General features: G+C 44.1%; 1 protein-coding gene and 1 pseudogene across 1 annotated transcript in view; one reads left to right on the plus strand and one right to left on the minus strand.

Moving 5' to 3' along the window:
• Positions 1–1840: 1840 nt before the first annotated feature.
• Positions 1841–2587, plus strand: LOC144673398 (uncharacterized; annotated as a pseudogene).
• An 11626-nt stretch (positions 2588–14213) lies between these two features.
• The window catches only part of LOC144673399 (uncharacterized), a 30234-nt gene continuing 29189 nt past the window's right edge, over positions 14214–15258 (minus strand). The window contains exon 4 of the mRNA XM_078535259.1: positions 14214–15146. Coding sequence (XP_078391385.1) covers positions 14310–15146 — 837 coding nt within the window. The 3' untranslated portion in view covers positions 14214–14309. The remainder of the gene's footprint in view (positions 15147–15258) is intronic.

The following is a 15258-nucleotide window of genomic DNA, read 5'->3' on the forward strand; positions in this document are numbered from 1 at the left end:
GCACTCATCCGGACAGATGCAAAAAACCCAAATTTCTGAGCGAATAACAATTTGTGCCGCACAAGGAAAGGGTGTTGACTGGTTGGCCAGTCAGCTCTGATTGGTCAAGGCATTGCCATGGAGAATGCACCAAAGAGCTATCATCCTCCATGCTTTTGTTTAATTCAACAAACGGCCCCATCCCTGGACATGCACCTTCTGTCTGCAGTGGACAGTTCCCTGTGTATGAATATATGTAGCTTCTAGCAAGCAAAAGTAAGCCACATTTTAAGCCCGACTTATAATCTTTGAAATTTGATGTTCTTGCGTCTGTCCTGATGAGTACAAGAGAAAAGGTTTCAACAGAATGTCTCTTTTTTTAGCAATACTCAAGTGTCTTAAAGGGGGAAAATGTGGTAGACAGAGGGAGAGGTGTAGGGAGAGAATTTCAGAATTTGGGAACGAGGGAACTTAAGGCAAGGTCATTAATGCTGGAGCGATTAAAATGGAGAATGTACAAGCTATCAGAATTGGAACAGTGCAGATATCTCAGAGGGTTGTAGGGCTGGAGGAGATTACAGAGAAAGCGAGGGGCGAGGCCATGGAGGGATTTGAAAACAAGGATGAGAATTTTAAAATCAAGCTGTTGCTTGACCGGGATCCAAGACAGGTCAGGAAGCAAATGGGTGACAGAGGAACAGGACTTGCTATGAGTGAAAACGTGGACAGCAGACTTTTGGATGGCTTCACGTTTACGGAGAGTAGAATGTGGGAGACCAGCCAGGAGTGTGTTGGGATAGTCGTTCAAGTCTGGAGGTAACAACGGCAGTGATGAGGGTTTCAGCAGCAGATGCACTGAGACGGGGTGAGGGCGGGTGATGTTACAGAGGCGATCTTAGTGACGGCACCGATATGAGGTCAGAACCTGATCTTGAGATCAAATGTAACACCGAGGTTATCAACAGACTGGTTTAATCTCAGACTGTTCCCAGGGAGAAGGATGGAGTTGGTATCTAGGGAATGGAGATTGGAGCAGGGACTGAAAACAGTGTCTTCAGTCTTCTCAGTGTTTAATTGGAGTTAATTAGTCATCAGGAAGAGAAGCAGTGACCAGAATGGACCATGAGACTGATCCCAGGTTTAACTTAGTTAGAGAGGGAGAGAAGGAAGGAAGGGAACCCAGGGAGGTTTGGAGAAACCATCTTCACAATCGCTCATTAAATCTCCACACAGTAAGTTTTGGACACAAGGTTAATGTCTGCTATTCTGTAAGGTCGGTCAGGGGGTTTCAGATTAATGTTTTATCACGAGTAATGACTGAAGTGAATGATGAAACATATTGTTATCTTCAGTTGGACAAATTTGTAACAAAGATACAGGAAGAATTATCCAAAATTCTGTTTGGCTTCAGCACAGGGAGGAGGGAGAGTGTGGGATGGGGATTTGCAGCTTTGGGAGAAGGAGACAGGAAATAATGTTCCATAGAAATGAGAATTGTCTGCTCTGAATTTCTATCCTGTTCTTATAGTGATCACTTTTGTAAACTCCTTTTACAGGGTATCGGAAGGGGAGGATTTACAGAGGGGGAACTCAAACCAAACATCACATCAAGATCTGACAGAGTCACTCGATTCATCAGGACCTGAATATTATTGTCCTTGAATGTCGAACGAGAAATATTTGTCTGTTCTGTCTGTGGGAAAAGATTTCAAACATCAGTGAGTCTGGAAAAGCACCGAGACACATACACCCCTGAATGAGAGTGTTCCAGTGAACTGACAGTGGAAAGAGCTTTAACCAGTTACACAGCCTGAAATAACATCACACCATTCACAGCAGGGGGACATTGTACACGTGTTCTATGTGTGGACAAGGATTCAACTGATCATCAAACCTGGAGAGACACAGGGACACCTGCACCATGGAGAAACCGTGGAAATGTGAGGACTGTGGGAAAGGATTCAGTTACCCATCCCAGCTGGAAATCCATCGACGCAGTCACACTGGGGAGAGGCCGTTCACCTGCTCCGAGTGTGGGAAGGGATTCACTCTGTCAGCCAACCTGCGAACATACCAGCGAATTCACACTGAGGAGAGACCATTCACCTGCTCTGAGTGTGGGAAGGGATTCACTCAGTCATCTGAGCTGCTGAGACACCAGCAGCTACACACTGGAGAGAGGCTGTTCACCGGCTCCGAGTGTGGGAAGAGTTTCAATCAGTCATCCCGACTGCTGATCCACCAGCGGCTTCACAATGGGGAGAGGCCGTTCACCTGCTCTGAGTGTGGGAAGGGTTTCACTCAGCCATCCCACTTGCAAACACACCAGCGGTTTCACAATGGGGAGAGACCATTCACCTGCTCCGAGTGTGGAAAGGAATTCACTCAGTCATTCCACCTGGGAATACACCTGCGGTTTCACACTAGAGAGAGACCATTCACCTGCTCTGAGTGTGGGAAGGGATTCACTCAGCCATCCGGCCTGCTGAGACACCAATGGTTTCATACTGGGGAAAGACCATTCACCTGGTCCGTGTGTGGGAAAGGATTCACTCAGTCATCCCACTTGCGAATACACCAGCGAATTCACACTGGAGAGAGACCATAAGAACAAATGGAATAGGAACGGGAGCAGACCATTTGGCCTCTCAAGTTTGCTGTGCCATTCAATAAGATCATGGCTGATCTTCTTGTCTTTGAATTTCCACATTCCCATCTAACCTCGATAACTTTTGATTCCCTTGCCGAACAAGAATCTATCTACCTCTGTCCTAAAAATATTCAATGACCCCACCTCCACCGCCTTCTGAGGCAGAGAGTTCCCATTCGCACATCCCTCTGAGAGAAAAATTTCTCCATATCTCTGTCCTAAAAGGGCGACCCCCTAATTTTGAAACGGTGCCCCTAGTTCTGGACTCACCCACAAGAGGAAACATCCTTTCCACATCCACCTTGTCAAGGCCATTCAGGATCCTGTATACTTCAATCAAATCACTCCTCCCTCTTCTAAACTCCAGTGGAAACAAGCCCAGTCTGTCCAACCTTTCCTCATAAGACAGCCTATTCATTCCAGGTAACAATCTAGTGAACATCCTTTGAACCGCCTCCAATGCATTTATATCCTTCCTTAAATAAGGAGACCAAAACTGCACACAGTATTCCAGGTGCAGTCCTGTATAACTGAAGCATAACATCCTTACTTTTATGTTCAACCCCTCTCGTAACAAAGGATAGCATTCCATTAGCCTTATTAATTACTTGCTGTACCTGCATACAAACTTTTTGTGACTCATTTACTAGAACACCTAGGTCCCTCTGCACCTCAGAATTATGCAGCCATTCTCCATTTAAGCAATACTCTGCTTTTTTGTTCTTCCTGCCGAAGTGACTAACTTCACATTTTCCCACATTTCACTCCATTTGCCAGATCTTTGGCCACTCATTCAACATATCTACATCCATCTGCAACCTCCTCATGTCCTCTTCACAACATACTTTTCTACCTACCTTTGTGCCATCTGCCAATTTCGCTACCACGTCTTCACTCCCCTCAAATAAGTCATTGATGTAAATCATAAAAAGTTCGAGGCCCGAGCACAGACCCCTGTGGGACTCCATTCATCACATCCTGCCAATCAGAAAAAGACCCATTTACACACACTCTCTGCTTTCTGCCAGCCAGCCTATCTCCTATCCAGGCTAATAAGTTACCCCCTACACCATGCGCTTTTATTTTCCATAATAATCTTTGATGTGGCACCTTCTCAAATGCCTTCTGGAAATCCAAGTCCAGTACGTCTACAGGCTCCACTTTATCCACAGCGCATGTTACTCCTTCAAAAAATCTCAAATCAAATGGTTAAACATGATTTTCCTTTCACAAAACTATGCTGACTCTTCCCAATTGCCTTGAGCTTTTCTAAGTGCCCAGCTATAACCTCCTTAATGATTGATTCTGATAACTTCCCCCCGACAGACATCAAGCTAACTGGCCTATAGTTTCCTGTTTTCTGCCTCCCTCCCTTCTTGAATAGAGGGGTTATATTTGCTGCTTTCCAATCTGACAGAACCTTTCCAGAATTGAGTGAATTTTGGAAAATTAACACCAGTGCACCAACTACCGCATTAGCCGCCTCTTTTAAGACCCTAGGATGTAGTTCATTGGGTCCCAGAGACTTGACATCGGCAGCTCCTTCAATTTGCTCAGTACCATTTCCCCAGTGATTTCAATTTCACCAAGTTCCTTTCTCCTGTCACCTCCTGATTTGCAGCTATTACTGGAATGTTTTTTGTATCCTCTATATTGAACACAGAAGCAAAATATTATTCATTTCTTCCACCATTTCCTTAACTACAATTAACTCCCCACTGTCATCCTCTAGAGGACCAACACTCACTTTGCTCACTCTTTTCCTTTTTAAGCACCTGTAGAAACACTTGCTCTCCATTTTTACATTTCTAGCAAACTTCCTCTCACACTCTAATTTCTTTCTCCTGATTAACCTTTCAGCCATTTTCGACTGTTCTTTAAATTCTGTCCAATCATCTGTCCTGCTGCTCATCTTTGCAGAGTTGTATGCTTTTTCCTTCAGCTGATGCTTTCCTTAACTTCTTTAGTTAACCACAGATGATGGGTCCTCCCTTTATAATTTTTCTTTATGGTCGGGATGTACTCATTCTGAATACTTTGAAATATCCCTTTAAATGTCTGCCACTGCTTCTCGATTGATCTATCCTCTAGCTTAGTTTCCCAGTTCACTTCAGCTAGCTCAGCTTTCATCCCCACATAGTTGCCCTTATTTAAGTTTAAGATACTAGTCTTTGACCCACTCTTCTCCCTTTCAAACTGGATGTAAAATTCAACCATATTGTGCTCGTTGCTACCTAGCAGTGCCCTTACTCTGAGGCCATTAATTAATCCTGTTACATTACACAATACCACGTCAAATATAACCTGCTCTCTGATTGGCTCCTGAACATGCTGCTCTAAGAAACTATCTCAAAAGCATTCTAAGAACTCCTCATCCAGGCTATTACTGCCAATCTGATACTTCCAGTTATTGCGTAGATTAAAATCACCCATGATTATTGCCGTCCCTTTATCACAAGCACACAATATTTTCTCTTGAATACTTTGTCCTACACTATGGCTGCTGTTAGGGGCCCGTCAACCACTCCTGGTAATGACTATTTTTCCCCTACTAATCCTCATCTGCACCCAAACCGATTCTACATCCTGATCTCCTGATCCAAGGTCATCTCTAACTATTGCACCAATGCCCTCTTTGATTAACAATGCTACCCCACCACCTTTACCCAGCTTCCTATTCTCCTTGAATGTCATGTACCCCTCAACATTAAGGACCCAACCTTAGTTGTCCTGCAGCCACGTCTCCATAATTACTATCAGATCATATTTATTTACTTCTGTGTGGGTCATCAATTCATTTACTTTGTTTTGAATGCTACGTGCATTCAGATAGAGAGCCTTCAGTCTTGTCTTTTTGTTACCATTGTAACATCTAGTCTTGATTGTTGATTTATTCTTAGGTTTTTTCTCTCAGTCCTTTCCTGTCATTCTCTAACCTCATTTCTCATGTTACTATTTGGCTCTCCTGTCTTGACTCTACACCTTGAATTGCTACCTCTACCCAAACTTGATCCCTCACCGCTCTTGTTTAGTTTAAAGCCTTCTCTACTTCCCTAGCTATGCGATTTGCGAGGACACTCATCGCAGCACGGTTCAGGTGTAAACCGTCCCAACGGTACAGCCCCCACTGTCCCAGCACTGATACCAGTGCCCCACAAACCGGAACCAAGTTCTCCCACACCAATCTTTGAGCCACGCATTGGTCTCTCTAATCTTATTTGCCCGATGCCAATTTGCAAGTGGCTCAGGTAATAATCCAGAGATTATTTGAGGTTCTGCTACATAATTTGGTACCTAGCTCCTTATACTGACTTTACAGAACCTCTTTCCTAGTTCTACCTATGTCATTGGTACGTACATGGACCAGGACAACTGGATTCTCCCCCTCCCATTGCAAGTCCCTCTCCAGCCCTGAGCAGATGTCCGGAACCCTGGCACTGGGCAGGCATCACAGCCGTCTGGACTCTCACTTTTTGCTGCAGAAAACAGTGTCAATGCCCTCACTATACTATCCCTTACTACCACTACATTCCTTTTTGCTCCCCCTGCATGAATGGCTTCCTGTACCACAGTGCCATGGCCACCCAGCTCATCCACCTTGCACATTTCACTTTCATCCACACAGGTTGTGAGCACCTCAAACCTGTTTGACAATTGCAAAGCCTGAGACTCCTCCAGTACTGCCTGCTCAGTCCCATTACCTGCCTCACTGACAGTCACATCCTCCTGTCCCTCACTGCTGATCAAACAGATGACCCTCTTCTAAGAGGTGTGACTGTCTTCCGGAACAAAGTATCCAGGTATTTCTCCCCGTCCCTTATGTTGTTGCGTGTCTGCATTTCGGTTTCCAGATCAATAATCCTGATCCGGAATTCCTCAAGCTGCTTACACTTCCTGCAGACGTGTTTGTCATGGATCACCTTGGCATCCAAAAGCTCCCACATCTCACAACTGCAACATAACCCCTGTCCTACCATTCTAAATTTGTTATTTAGTTAATTTACTTTAATTACTTTCTTCCTATGTATGCTACAATTTACTGTGTTTACTGAATGCTAGTATCACTGACAACTAAAGATTATATGCTTCTTAACTACAAGGGATGTGTATTAGATGTTTATTTAAGTAACTCTATTTTATTGCTTGTTTAAAATCTTTGTTGTTTTATTTGAATTTTAAAGTTTTCAAATTTTGGTTTATTACTGTAAAGTTATTTTTATTTATAGATCTACCTGAACTCGCCTGCCCTAAGCTGGTTTCTCACACACTGTCCCTTAGACTGAGCACTTACCGACCAATCAACGTACCTGCTTCCTGTGACATCATAGTTGCCTCTTTCCCCCCCTCTCCTGCTGCCTCACAGCAGCTGCAACAGTGAAACAGCCCGTTCCTCACTCAAATCCCCCATCTGTATTTATAGACGTTCCTAACTCAAATCCCCCGTCTGTATTGATGGACGTTCCTCACTCAAATCCCCCGTCTGTATTTATAGACACTCCTCACTCAAATCCCCCATCTGTATTTATAGACGCTCCTCACTCAAATCCCCCGTCTATATTTATAGGCGTTTCTCAATCAAATCCCCCATCTGTGTTTATAGACGTTCCTCACTCAAACCCCCAGTCTGTATTTATAGACGTCCCTCACTCAAATCCCCCGTCTGTGTTTATAGACGTTCCTCACTCAAATCCCGGCTCTGTATTTATAGACGCTCCTCACTCAAATCCCCCGTCTGTATTTATAGGCGTTCCTCACTCAAATCCCCCATCTGTGTTTATAGGCGTTCCTCACTCAAACCCCCCCGTCTGTATTTATAGACGTCCCTCACTCAAATCCCCTGTCTGTGTTTATAGACGTTCCTCACTCAAATCCCCGCTCTGTATTTATAGACATTCCTCACTCAAATCCTCCGTCTGTATTTATGGACGTTCCTCACTCAAATCCCCCGTCTGTATTTATAGACACTCCACACTCAAATACCCCATCTGTATTTATAGACGCTCCTCACTCAAATCCCGGCTCTGTATTTATAGACACTCCTCACTCAAATCCCCCGTCTGTATTTATAGGCGTTCCTCACTCAAATCCCCCATCTGTGTTTATAGATGTTCCTCACTCAAATCCCCACTCTGTATTTATAGACGCTCCTCACTCAAATCCCCCGTCTGTATTTATAGGCGTTCCTCATTCAAATCCCCCGTCTGTATTTATAGGCGTTCCTCACTCAAATCCACCGTCTGTATTTATAGACGCTCCTCTCTCAAATCCCCGGTCTGTATTTATAGGCGTTCCTCACTCAAATCCACCGTCTGTATTTATAGACACTCCTCACTCAAATCCCCCGTCTGTATTTATAGACGCTCCTCTCTCAAATCCCCGGTCTGTATTTATAGACGCTCCTCACTCAAATCCTCGGTCTGTATTTTTAGACGTTCCTCATTCAAATCCCCCGTCTGTATTTATAGACGCTCCTCACTCAAATCCCCCGTCTGTATTTATAGGCGTTCCTCATTCAAATCCCCCGTCTGTATTTATAGGCGTTCCTCACTCAAATCCACCGTCTGTATTTATAGACACTCCTCACTCAAATCCCTGGTCTGTATTTATAGATGCTCCTCTCTCAAATCCCCGGTCTGTATTTATAGACGCTCCTCACTCAAATCCTTGGTCTGTATTTATAGACGTTCCTCATTCAAATCCCCGGTCTGTATTTAGAGACGTTCCTCACTGAAATCCCCGGTCTGTATTTATAGACGCTCCTCACTCAAATCCCCCGTCGGTATTTATAGACGTCCCTCACTCAAATCCCCCGTCTGTGTTTATAGACGTTCCTCACTCAAATCCCGGCTCTGTATTTATAGACGCTCCTCACTCAAATCCCCCGTCTGTATTTATAGGCGTTCCTCACTCAAATCCCCCATCTGTGTTTATAGGCGTTCCTCACTCAAACCCCCCCGTCTGTATTTATAGACGTCCCTCACTCAAATCCCCCGTCTGTGTTTATAGACGTTCCTCACTCAAATCCCCGCTCTGTATTTATAGACACTCCTCACTCAAATCCCCCGTCTGTATTTATAGACATTCCTCACTCAAATCCTCCGTCTGTATTTATGGACGTTCCTCACTCAAATCCCCCGTCTGTATTTATAGACACTCCACACTCAAATACCCCATCTGTATTTATAGACGCTCCTCACTCAAATCCGCCGTCTGTATTTATAGATGTTCCTCACTCAAATCCTTGGTCTGTATTTATAGACGTTCCTCACTCAAACCCCCTGTCTGTATTTATAGACATCCCTCACTCAAATCCCCCGTCTGTGTTTATAGACGTTCCTCACTCAAATCCCGGCTCTGTATTTATAGACGCTCCTCACTCAAATCCCCCGTCTGTGTTTATAGGCGTTCCTCACTCAAATCCCCCATCTGTGTTTATAGATGTTCCTCACTCAAATCCCCACTCTGTATTTATAGACGCTCCTCACTCAAATCCCCCGTCTGTATTTATAGGCGTTCCTCACTCAAATCCACCGTCTGTATTTATAGACACTCCTCACTCAAATCCCCGGTCTGTATTTATAGACGCTCCTCTCTCAAATCCCCGGTCTGTATTTATAGATGCTCCTCACTCAAATCCTCGGTCTGTATTTATGGACGTTCCTCATTCAAATCCCCGGTCTGTATTTATAGACGCTCCTCTCTCAAATCCCCGGTCTGTATTTATAGAAGCTCCTCACTCAAATCCCCGGTCTGTATTTAGAGACGTTCCTCACTCAAATCCCCGGTCTGTATTTATAGACGCTCCTCACTCAAATCCCCTGTCTGTATTTATAGGTGCTCCTCACTCAAATCCCCGGTCTGTATTTATAGACACTCCTCACTCAAATCCCCGGTCTGTATTTATAGACACTTCTCACTCAAGTCCCCGGTCTGTATTTATAGACGCTCCTCTCTCAAATCCTTGGTCTGTATTTATAGACGCTCCTCACTCAAATCCCCGGTCTGTATTTATAGACACTCCTCACTCAAATCCTCACTCTGTATTTATAGACGTTCCTCACTCAAATCCCCGGTCTGTATTTATAGACACTCATCACCCAAATCCCCCGTCTGTATTTATAGACGCTCCTCACTCAAATCCCCAGTCTGTATTTATAGGTGCTCCTCACTTCTCCCCGGTCTGTATTTATAGACACTCCTCACTCAAATCCTCGGTCTGTATTTATAGACACTCCTCACTCAAATCCTCACTCTGTATTTATAGACGCTCCTCACTCAAATCCTCACTCTGAACTTATAGACGCTCCTCACTCATATCCTCGGTCTGTATTTATAGACGCTCCTCACTCAAATCCCCGCCTGTATTTATAGGTGCTCCTCACTCAAATCCCCGGTCTGTATTTATAGACACTCCTCATTCAAATCCTCGGTCTGTATTTATAGACACTCCTCACTCAAATCCTCGGTCTGTATTTATAGATGTTCCTCACTCAAATCCTCAATCTGTATTTATAGACGTTCCTCACTCAAATCCCTGGTCTGTATTTATTGGTGCTCCTCAGCTCCCCACTGTCTCCTGCAGGTCTGCTCCGCTCTGACTCCCAGCAAGGTAGGCCTCACTTGAATCCCCGGCCTGTATTTATAGGCGCTTCTCATCTCCCGAGTATCTCCCACAGGTCCGCTCAGCTCCAACTCCCAGCAAGGTAGAGGGATGGAGCCAGTGACTATGGAGTGGAGTTTGTAGCGAGGACTGAAGACAATGGCTTTCGTCTTCTCAATATTTAAATGGAGGAAATTTCTGTTAATCCAGTTCTCCCAGGATCCTTGGGTGCATCTCATTTGGCTCAGGTGACTTCACAACTTTAAAGTCAAAGCAAAATACTGCGGATGTTGGAATTCTGAAACAAAAGCAGAAAATTCTGGAAAAACTCAGTAGGTCTAACAGCATCTGTGGAGAGAGAACAAAACAGTGAGTCATACAGACTCAAAACATTATTTACTGGACCTTTCTGTTTGTGACTTTAAACAGATGAAACCCTGTGGGTGTGGACCAGACATTTCAACATTTGTTACTGAAATGTGGGAACATGATAAAACAATGTACAAATAATTCAAGGGCTCACTTCAAGGAATGACTCGCCAGGCAGGGAAAGTCACCATTAGAACAAGTAGAATCCCTGGTTTCAATAAATGAACGGGCAGAAGGGTTAGGACAGGTTAGGGAGAAGGTTAATACTGTCATCATTCAGAACATCACATGGAAGCCCAGGCCTGGGAGGGGGGGATCCACCGCAGACATAGGAACAGGGGAACGAAAACAAAAAATGCCGGAAAAACACAGCAGGTCTGAAAGCATCTGCGGAGAGAGAGACAGAGACAATGTTTCGAGTCTGTAAAACCCTTTTTCAGATCTAAAAGGAGGTAGAGATGTGGTGAAATATGTACTGATTAAGGGGGGTGAATTTGCCCAATCTCTCTTCATAAGACAGTCCCACGATCCCCGGAACAAGCCTGTGAACTTTCGCTGCACTCCCTCTATGGCAATAATATCCTTCTGAGGCAAGGTGACCAAAACTGCACACACTACTCCAGGTGCGGTCTAAACAAGATTCTAAACAATTAAAGGAAGACTTTATTACTCCTGTACTCAAATCCTCTTGTGGCAAAAGCTAACATTCCACGAGCCTTCCGAATATCTTGCTGCATCTGCATGTTAGCCTTCAGCGACTTATGGACAAGGACACCCAGGTCCCTTTGTACATCTACACTTTCTCATCTCTTATCATTTAGGAAATACTCTGAACGTCAGTTCCTTCTGCCATTTTTCCACAATATATTCCATCTGCCATGTTCTTGCCCACTCACTAAGTCAAATCCTCCCATAGCTGCTTTCCATCTACCTCACAACACATTCCCACCTTGCTTTGTATCATTTGCGAACTTGGAAGGATTACATTTGGTCCCCACATCCATATTGTTAATATATATTGTGATCAATTGGGACCCAAGTGATCCTTGTGGTACCCCACTAATCACAGCTTACCAACATGAGAATTACCCGTTTATTCCTACTCTCTGTTTTCTGCCTATTCGCCAATCCTTAATCCATGTCAGTGTATTGCCTCCTATCCCATGTGGGGTTATTTTACTAATTAATATGTCAGGAGCCAGTGACTTATCAACTTTCAATCCCATTCTTACTGATATTAATTGCCTTCAACTCCTTATTCTCCCTACTCCCTTGGATCTCTAAATCTGGGAGATTTCTTGTATCTTCCCCGGTGAAGGCAGACTCAGAATTATCATTTAGCTTCTCTGCCATTTCTCTATTCCCGACTCTGCATTCAATGGTCCCACATTTGCCTAAAGCAGCTCTTAGAGTCTGTTTTTATCTTTTCTCTAGATTGCATTCATATGCTATTCTCCCTTTCTTTACCAGTTTCCTGGTCTTCTTTTGTTGTATCTTAAAAGCCTCCCAATCCTCGAGTTTACTCCCACTTCTGGCAACTTTATAAGCCTTATCTTTAAATCTTATACCATCCTTAACTTCCTTTGTCAGCCACGGTTGACTGACTTTTTGGGGGTTCTGCACCTTGAAGGAAGGTGTAAGTGCTGTAAGCTATTTAATAATTCTTTGAAGACTATCCATTGCCTCTGTACATTTTAATGTATTTTCACATTCTATCTCAGCCAATTTCTCCCACACGCCTTCATAATTTCCTTTATTCAACTTTAACACCCTTGCTTCAGAGTGAACTACCTCATTTTCAAACATAGTATAAAATACTATAATATTGTGTTCACTTGCCCCTCAAGGTTCTTTTACAACAAGATTATTAATTAGTCCTTTTTCATTACATAATGCTAGATCTAAAATAGCCTGTCCTCGAGTCGGCTCCTCAACATACTGCTCTAGAAAACCGTTCCCAACATACTCCAGAAATTCATCTTCCACAACATCAGTGCTCAATTGGTTTACCCAGTGTACATGTAGATTGAAGTCATCCATGATCAATGTATAGCCTATGCTACATGCTTCTATCATCTCCTGATTAATACATTACCATTACTATCTGGTCGGCTATGAACAACTCCAACCAATGTCTGCTGCCTTTTGCTAATTCTTAGCTCCACCCAAACAGATTCAACACATTGTTCTTCCAAACTGAGATCCCCTTTACTAATGCACTGATCTCAACCCTTATTATCAGCACAACTCCACCTCCTTGTCTGCCTTTACGAAACTTCCAGTATCCATGAATATTCAGTTCCCAGTTTTTGTCACCATGCAGCCATGTTCCCATAATGGCAATAATATCTTACTCCTATATCTGACTATTTGTGCCTTTTGATCATCGATTGCGAATGCTGTGCGCAGTCAGGGAGAGCGCCTTTAATTTTGTCTTTTTAACATAATTCTGCATTCGAAGCAGACTCAATGCTCTGCTTTGTTTCTCCTGCCTTGTAGCCTCACTACTACTTCCTGTTACCCATTTTACTTCCTTCTAATTTTACACGTAAAGGGGGATGAGTAGAATAAGTTAACAGTAACTTCACTTTGCGACACTTCTCCTAACTTTATCTTACTTTGGTTTACTTTATGACTATATTTCACTTTGACTTGATTTAACGTTATTTCCCTATTGCTGGTGATCCTTACTGAAATTCAGGTGGCTACCTCTTTATGAATGTTATTTTTTTTTCTAGTTTTAAGCTATTTAAACACACTCCCTAACAGCAACTTCTCACCAACCAAGTTTTCCTGCGATGTCACTCTTGGGTTTATTTTCAAACTCAGCCCGCTGCCCGATCAGAGGTGTTCCTCACAGGTCTGGCTGTCTCCTCTCCCAGAAGATGAGACACGTCGGGAAGGACCAGAAGAGAAAGTTTACCTGTGTCGCAGCCACATAGGATCTCACTTGTGGCTTTGATGAGAACTGTTTTCGAACGGAGGCAGGGCAGAAACCTGATTGGAGGGATTCAAACAGGGAGTTCTCGGAAAAATGGACACAGTTTTGGGACATTACAAAATGTTTAAGGATTTTTGAAAGGAAAGAGAGGCTGGAGATGGGGCAGCAGCATGCAAAGATGGAAGAATGAAGGGCTTGTTTTTATTTAAGGATATATAATTAAGGAAGGTTTAAAGGAGACCGGAACAGTATCTGAAAAGAGAGAACCATTGACAATGACGGTAAACATGGGGAAGTTGGATGGTCAGTAGTGTAGTTTAGTGGGAATAGGGTCGATGGATCAGGTGGTGCACACAGAACGCGTGAGAGGAGATGGGAGAGAAACTGGAAAAAGATGTGTTCAAGGCTCAGACATTGGGGGAAATTTAGAGACAGTTTGTCCTGGTGGGTTAGTGGGAGGGAGGGAAGCAGCAGAGGCAGCTGATCGGATTGTCTCAAACTTAGTGACAAAGAAGCTCCATGAGCTCCTCACAATTGTCATTGGGGCTGAGGATGGAGGAGACAGGGCAGAGGGAGTGCCCTTCAAAAGGAACCAACTTGTGCTAGAGATATCAAAACGACTCAACACACTGTTTATCGCAAAGCTGATTTATTCCAATTTTATACAGAATCTGTAACTGGGCTGGAGTTTATTAACCTCAGCAGAAACACACTCTTATGAATATGCTTCAGACAAGAATATCATTGGGAACTAAATCCAACCACAGCAGTTACTTGTGAACCCGCTGGTGTCTCAGCATATTGGATAACTGCATGAATCCCTTCCCACACTTGGAGCAGGTGAACAGTCTCTCCCCAGTGTGAACTCGCTGATGAAATGAAAGATGGAATGACCGAGTGAATCCCTTCCCACACTTGGAGCAGGTGAATGGTCTTTCCCCAGTGTGAAGTCGCTGGTGTTCCAGGAGGTTGGATGGATCAGCAAATCCCTTTCCACATGTGGAGCAGGTAAATGGTGTCTCTCCAGTGTGAACTCTCTGGTGTCTCAGCAGGCTGGATGAATCAGTGAATCCTTTCCCACAATCATAACAGGTAAATGGTCTATCCCCAGTATGAACTCTCTGGTGTCTCAACAGGGTGCATGAATCAGTGAATCCCTTCCCACAATCAGAACAGGTAAATGGTCTCTCCCCAGTGTGAACTCGCTGGTGTTTCAGTCGGTTGGATGAATCAGCAAATCCTTTTTTACACACAGTGCAGGTAAACGGTCTTTCCCCAGTGTGAACTCGCTTATGTTTCATTAGGGAGGATGAATCAGCAAATCCCTTCTTACACACAGAACAGGTAAACAGTCTCTCCCTAGTGTGAACTTGCTGGTGTCTCAGCAGGTGGAATGACTGAGTGAATCCCTTCCCACACTCGGAGCAGGTGAACGGCCTCTCCCTAGCGTGAACTCGCTGGTGTTTCAGTCGGTTGGATGAATCAGAAAATCCCTTTCCACACACTGAACATATGAATGGCCTCTCTCCAGTGCTTGTACACTGCTGGATTTCCAGCTGGGATGGGTGATTGAATCCCTTCCCACAGTCCCCACATTTCCATGGATTCTCTCCATTGTGACTGTGTTTCAACAGGTCAGATGATCGGCTGAAGGCTCGCCCACGCACAGAACATGCGTGCGCTTTCTCCCCACTGTGAACAGGGCTCTTAATCACCATA

This window comes from Cetorhinus maximus, unplaced genomic scaffold (assembly GCF_964194155.1).
Source record: "Cetorhinus maximus unplaced genomic scaffold, sCetMax3.hap1.1 HAP1_SCAFFOLD_360, whole genome shotgun sequence".
Taxonomy (NCBI): Eukaryota; Metazoa; Chordata; class Chondrichthyes; order Lamniformes; family Cetorhinidae; genus Cetorhinus; species Cetorhinus maximus.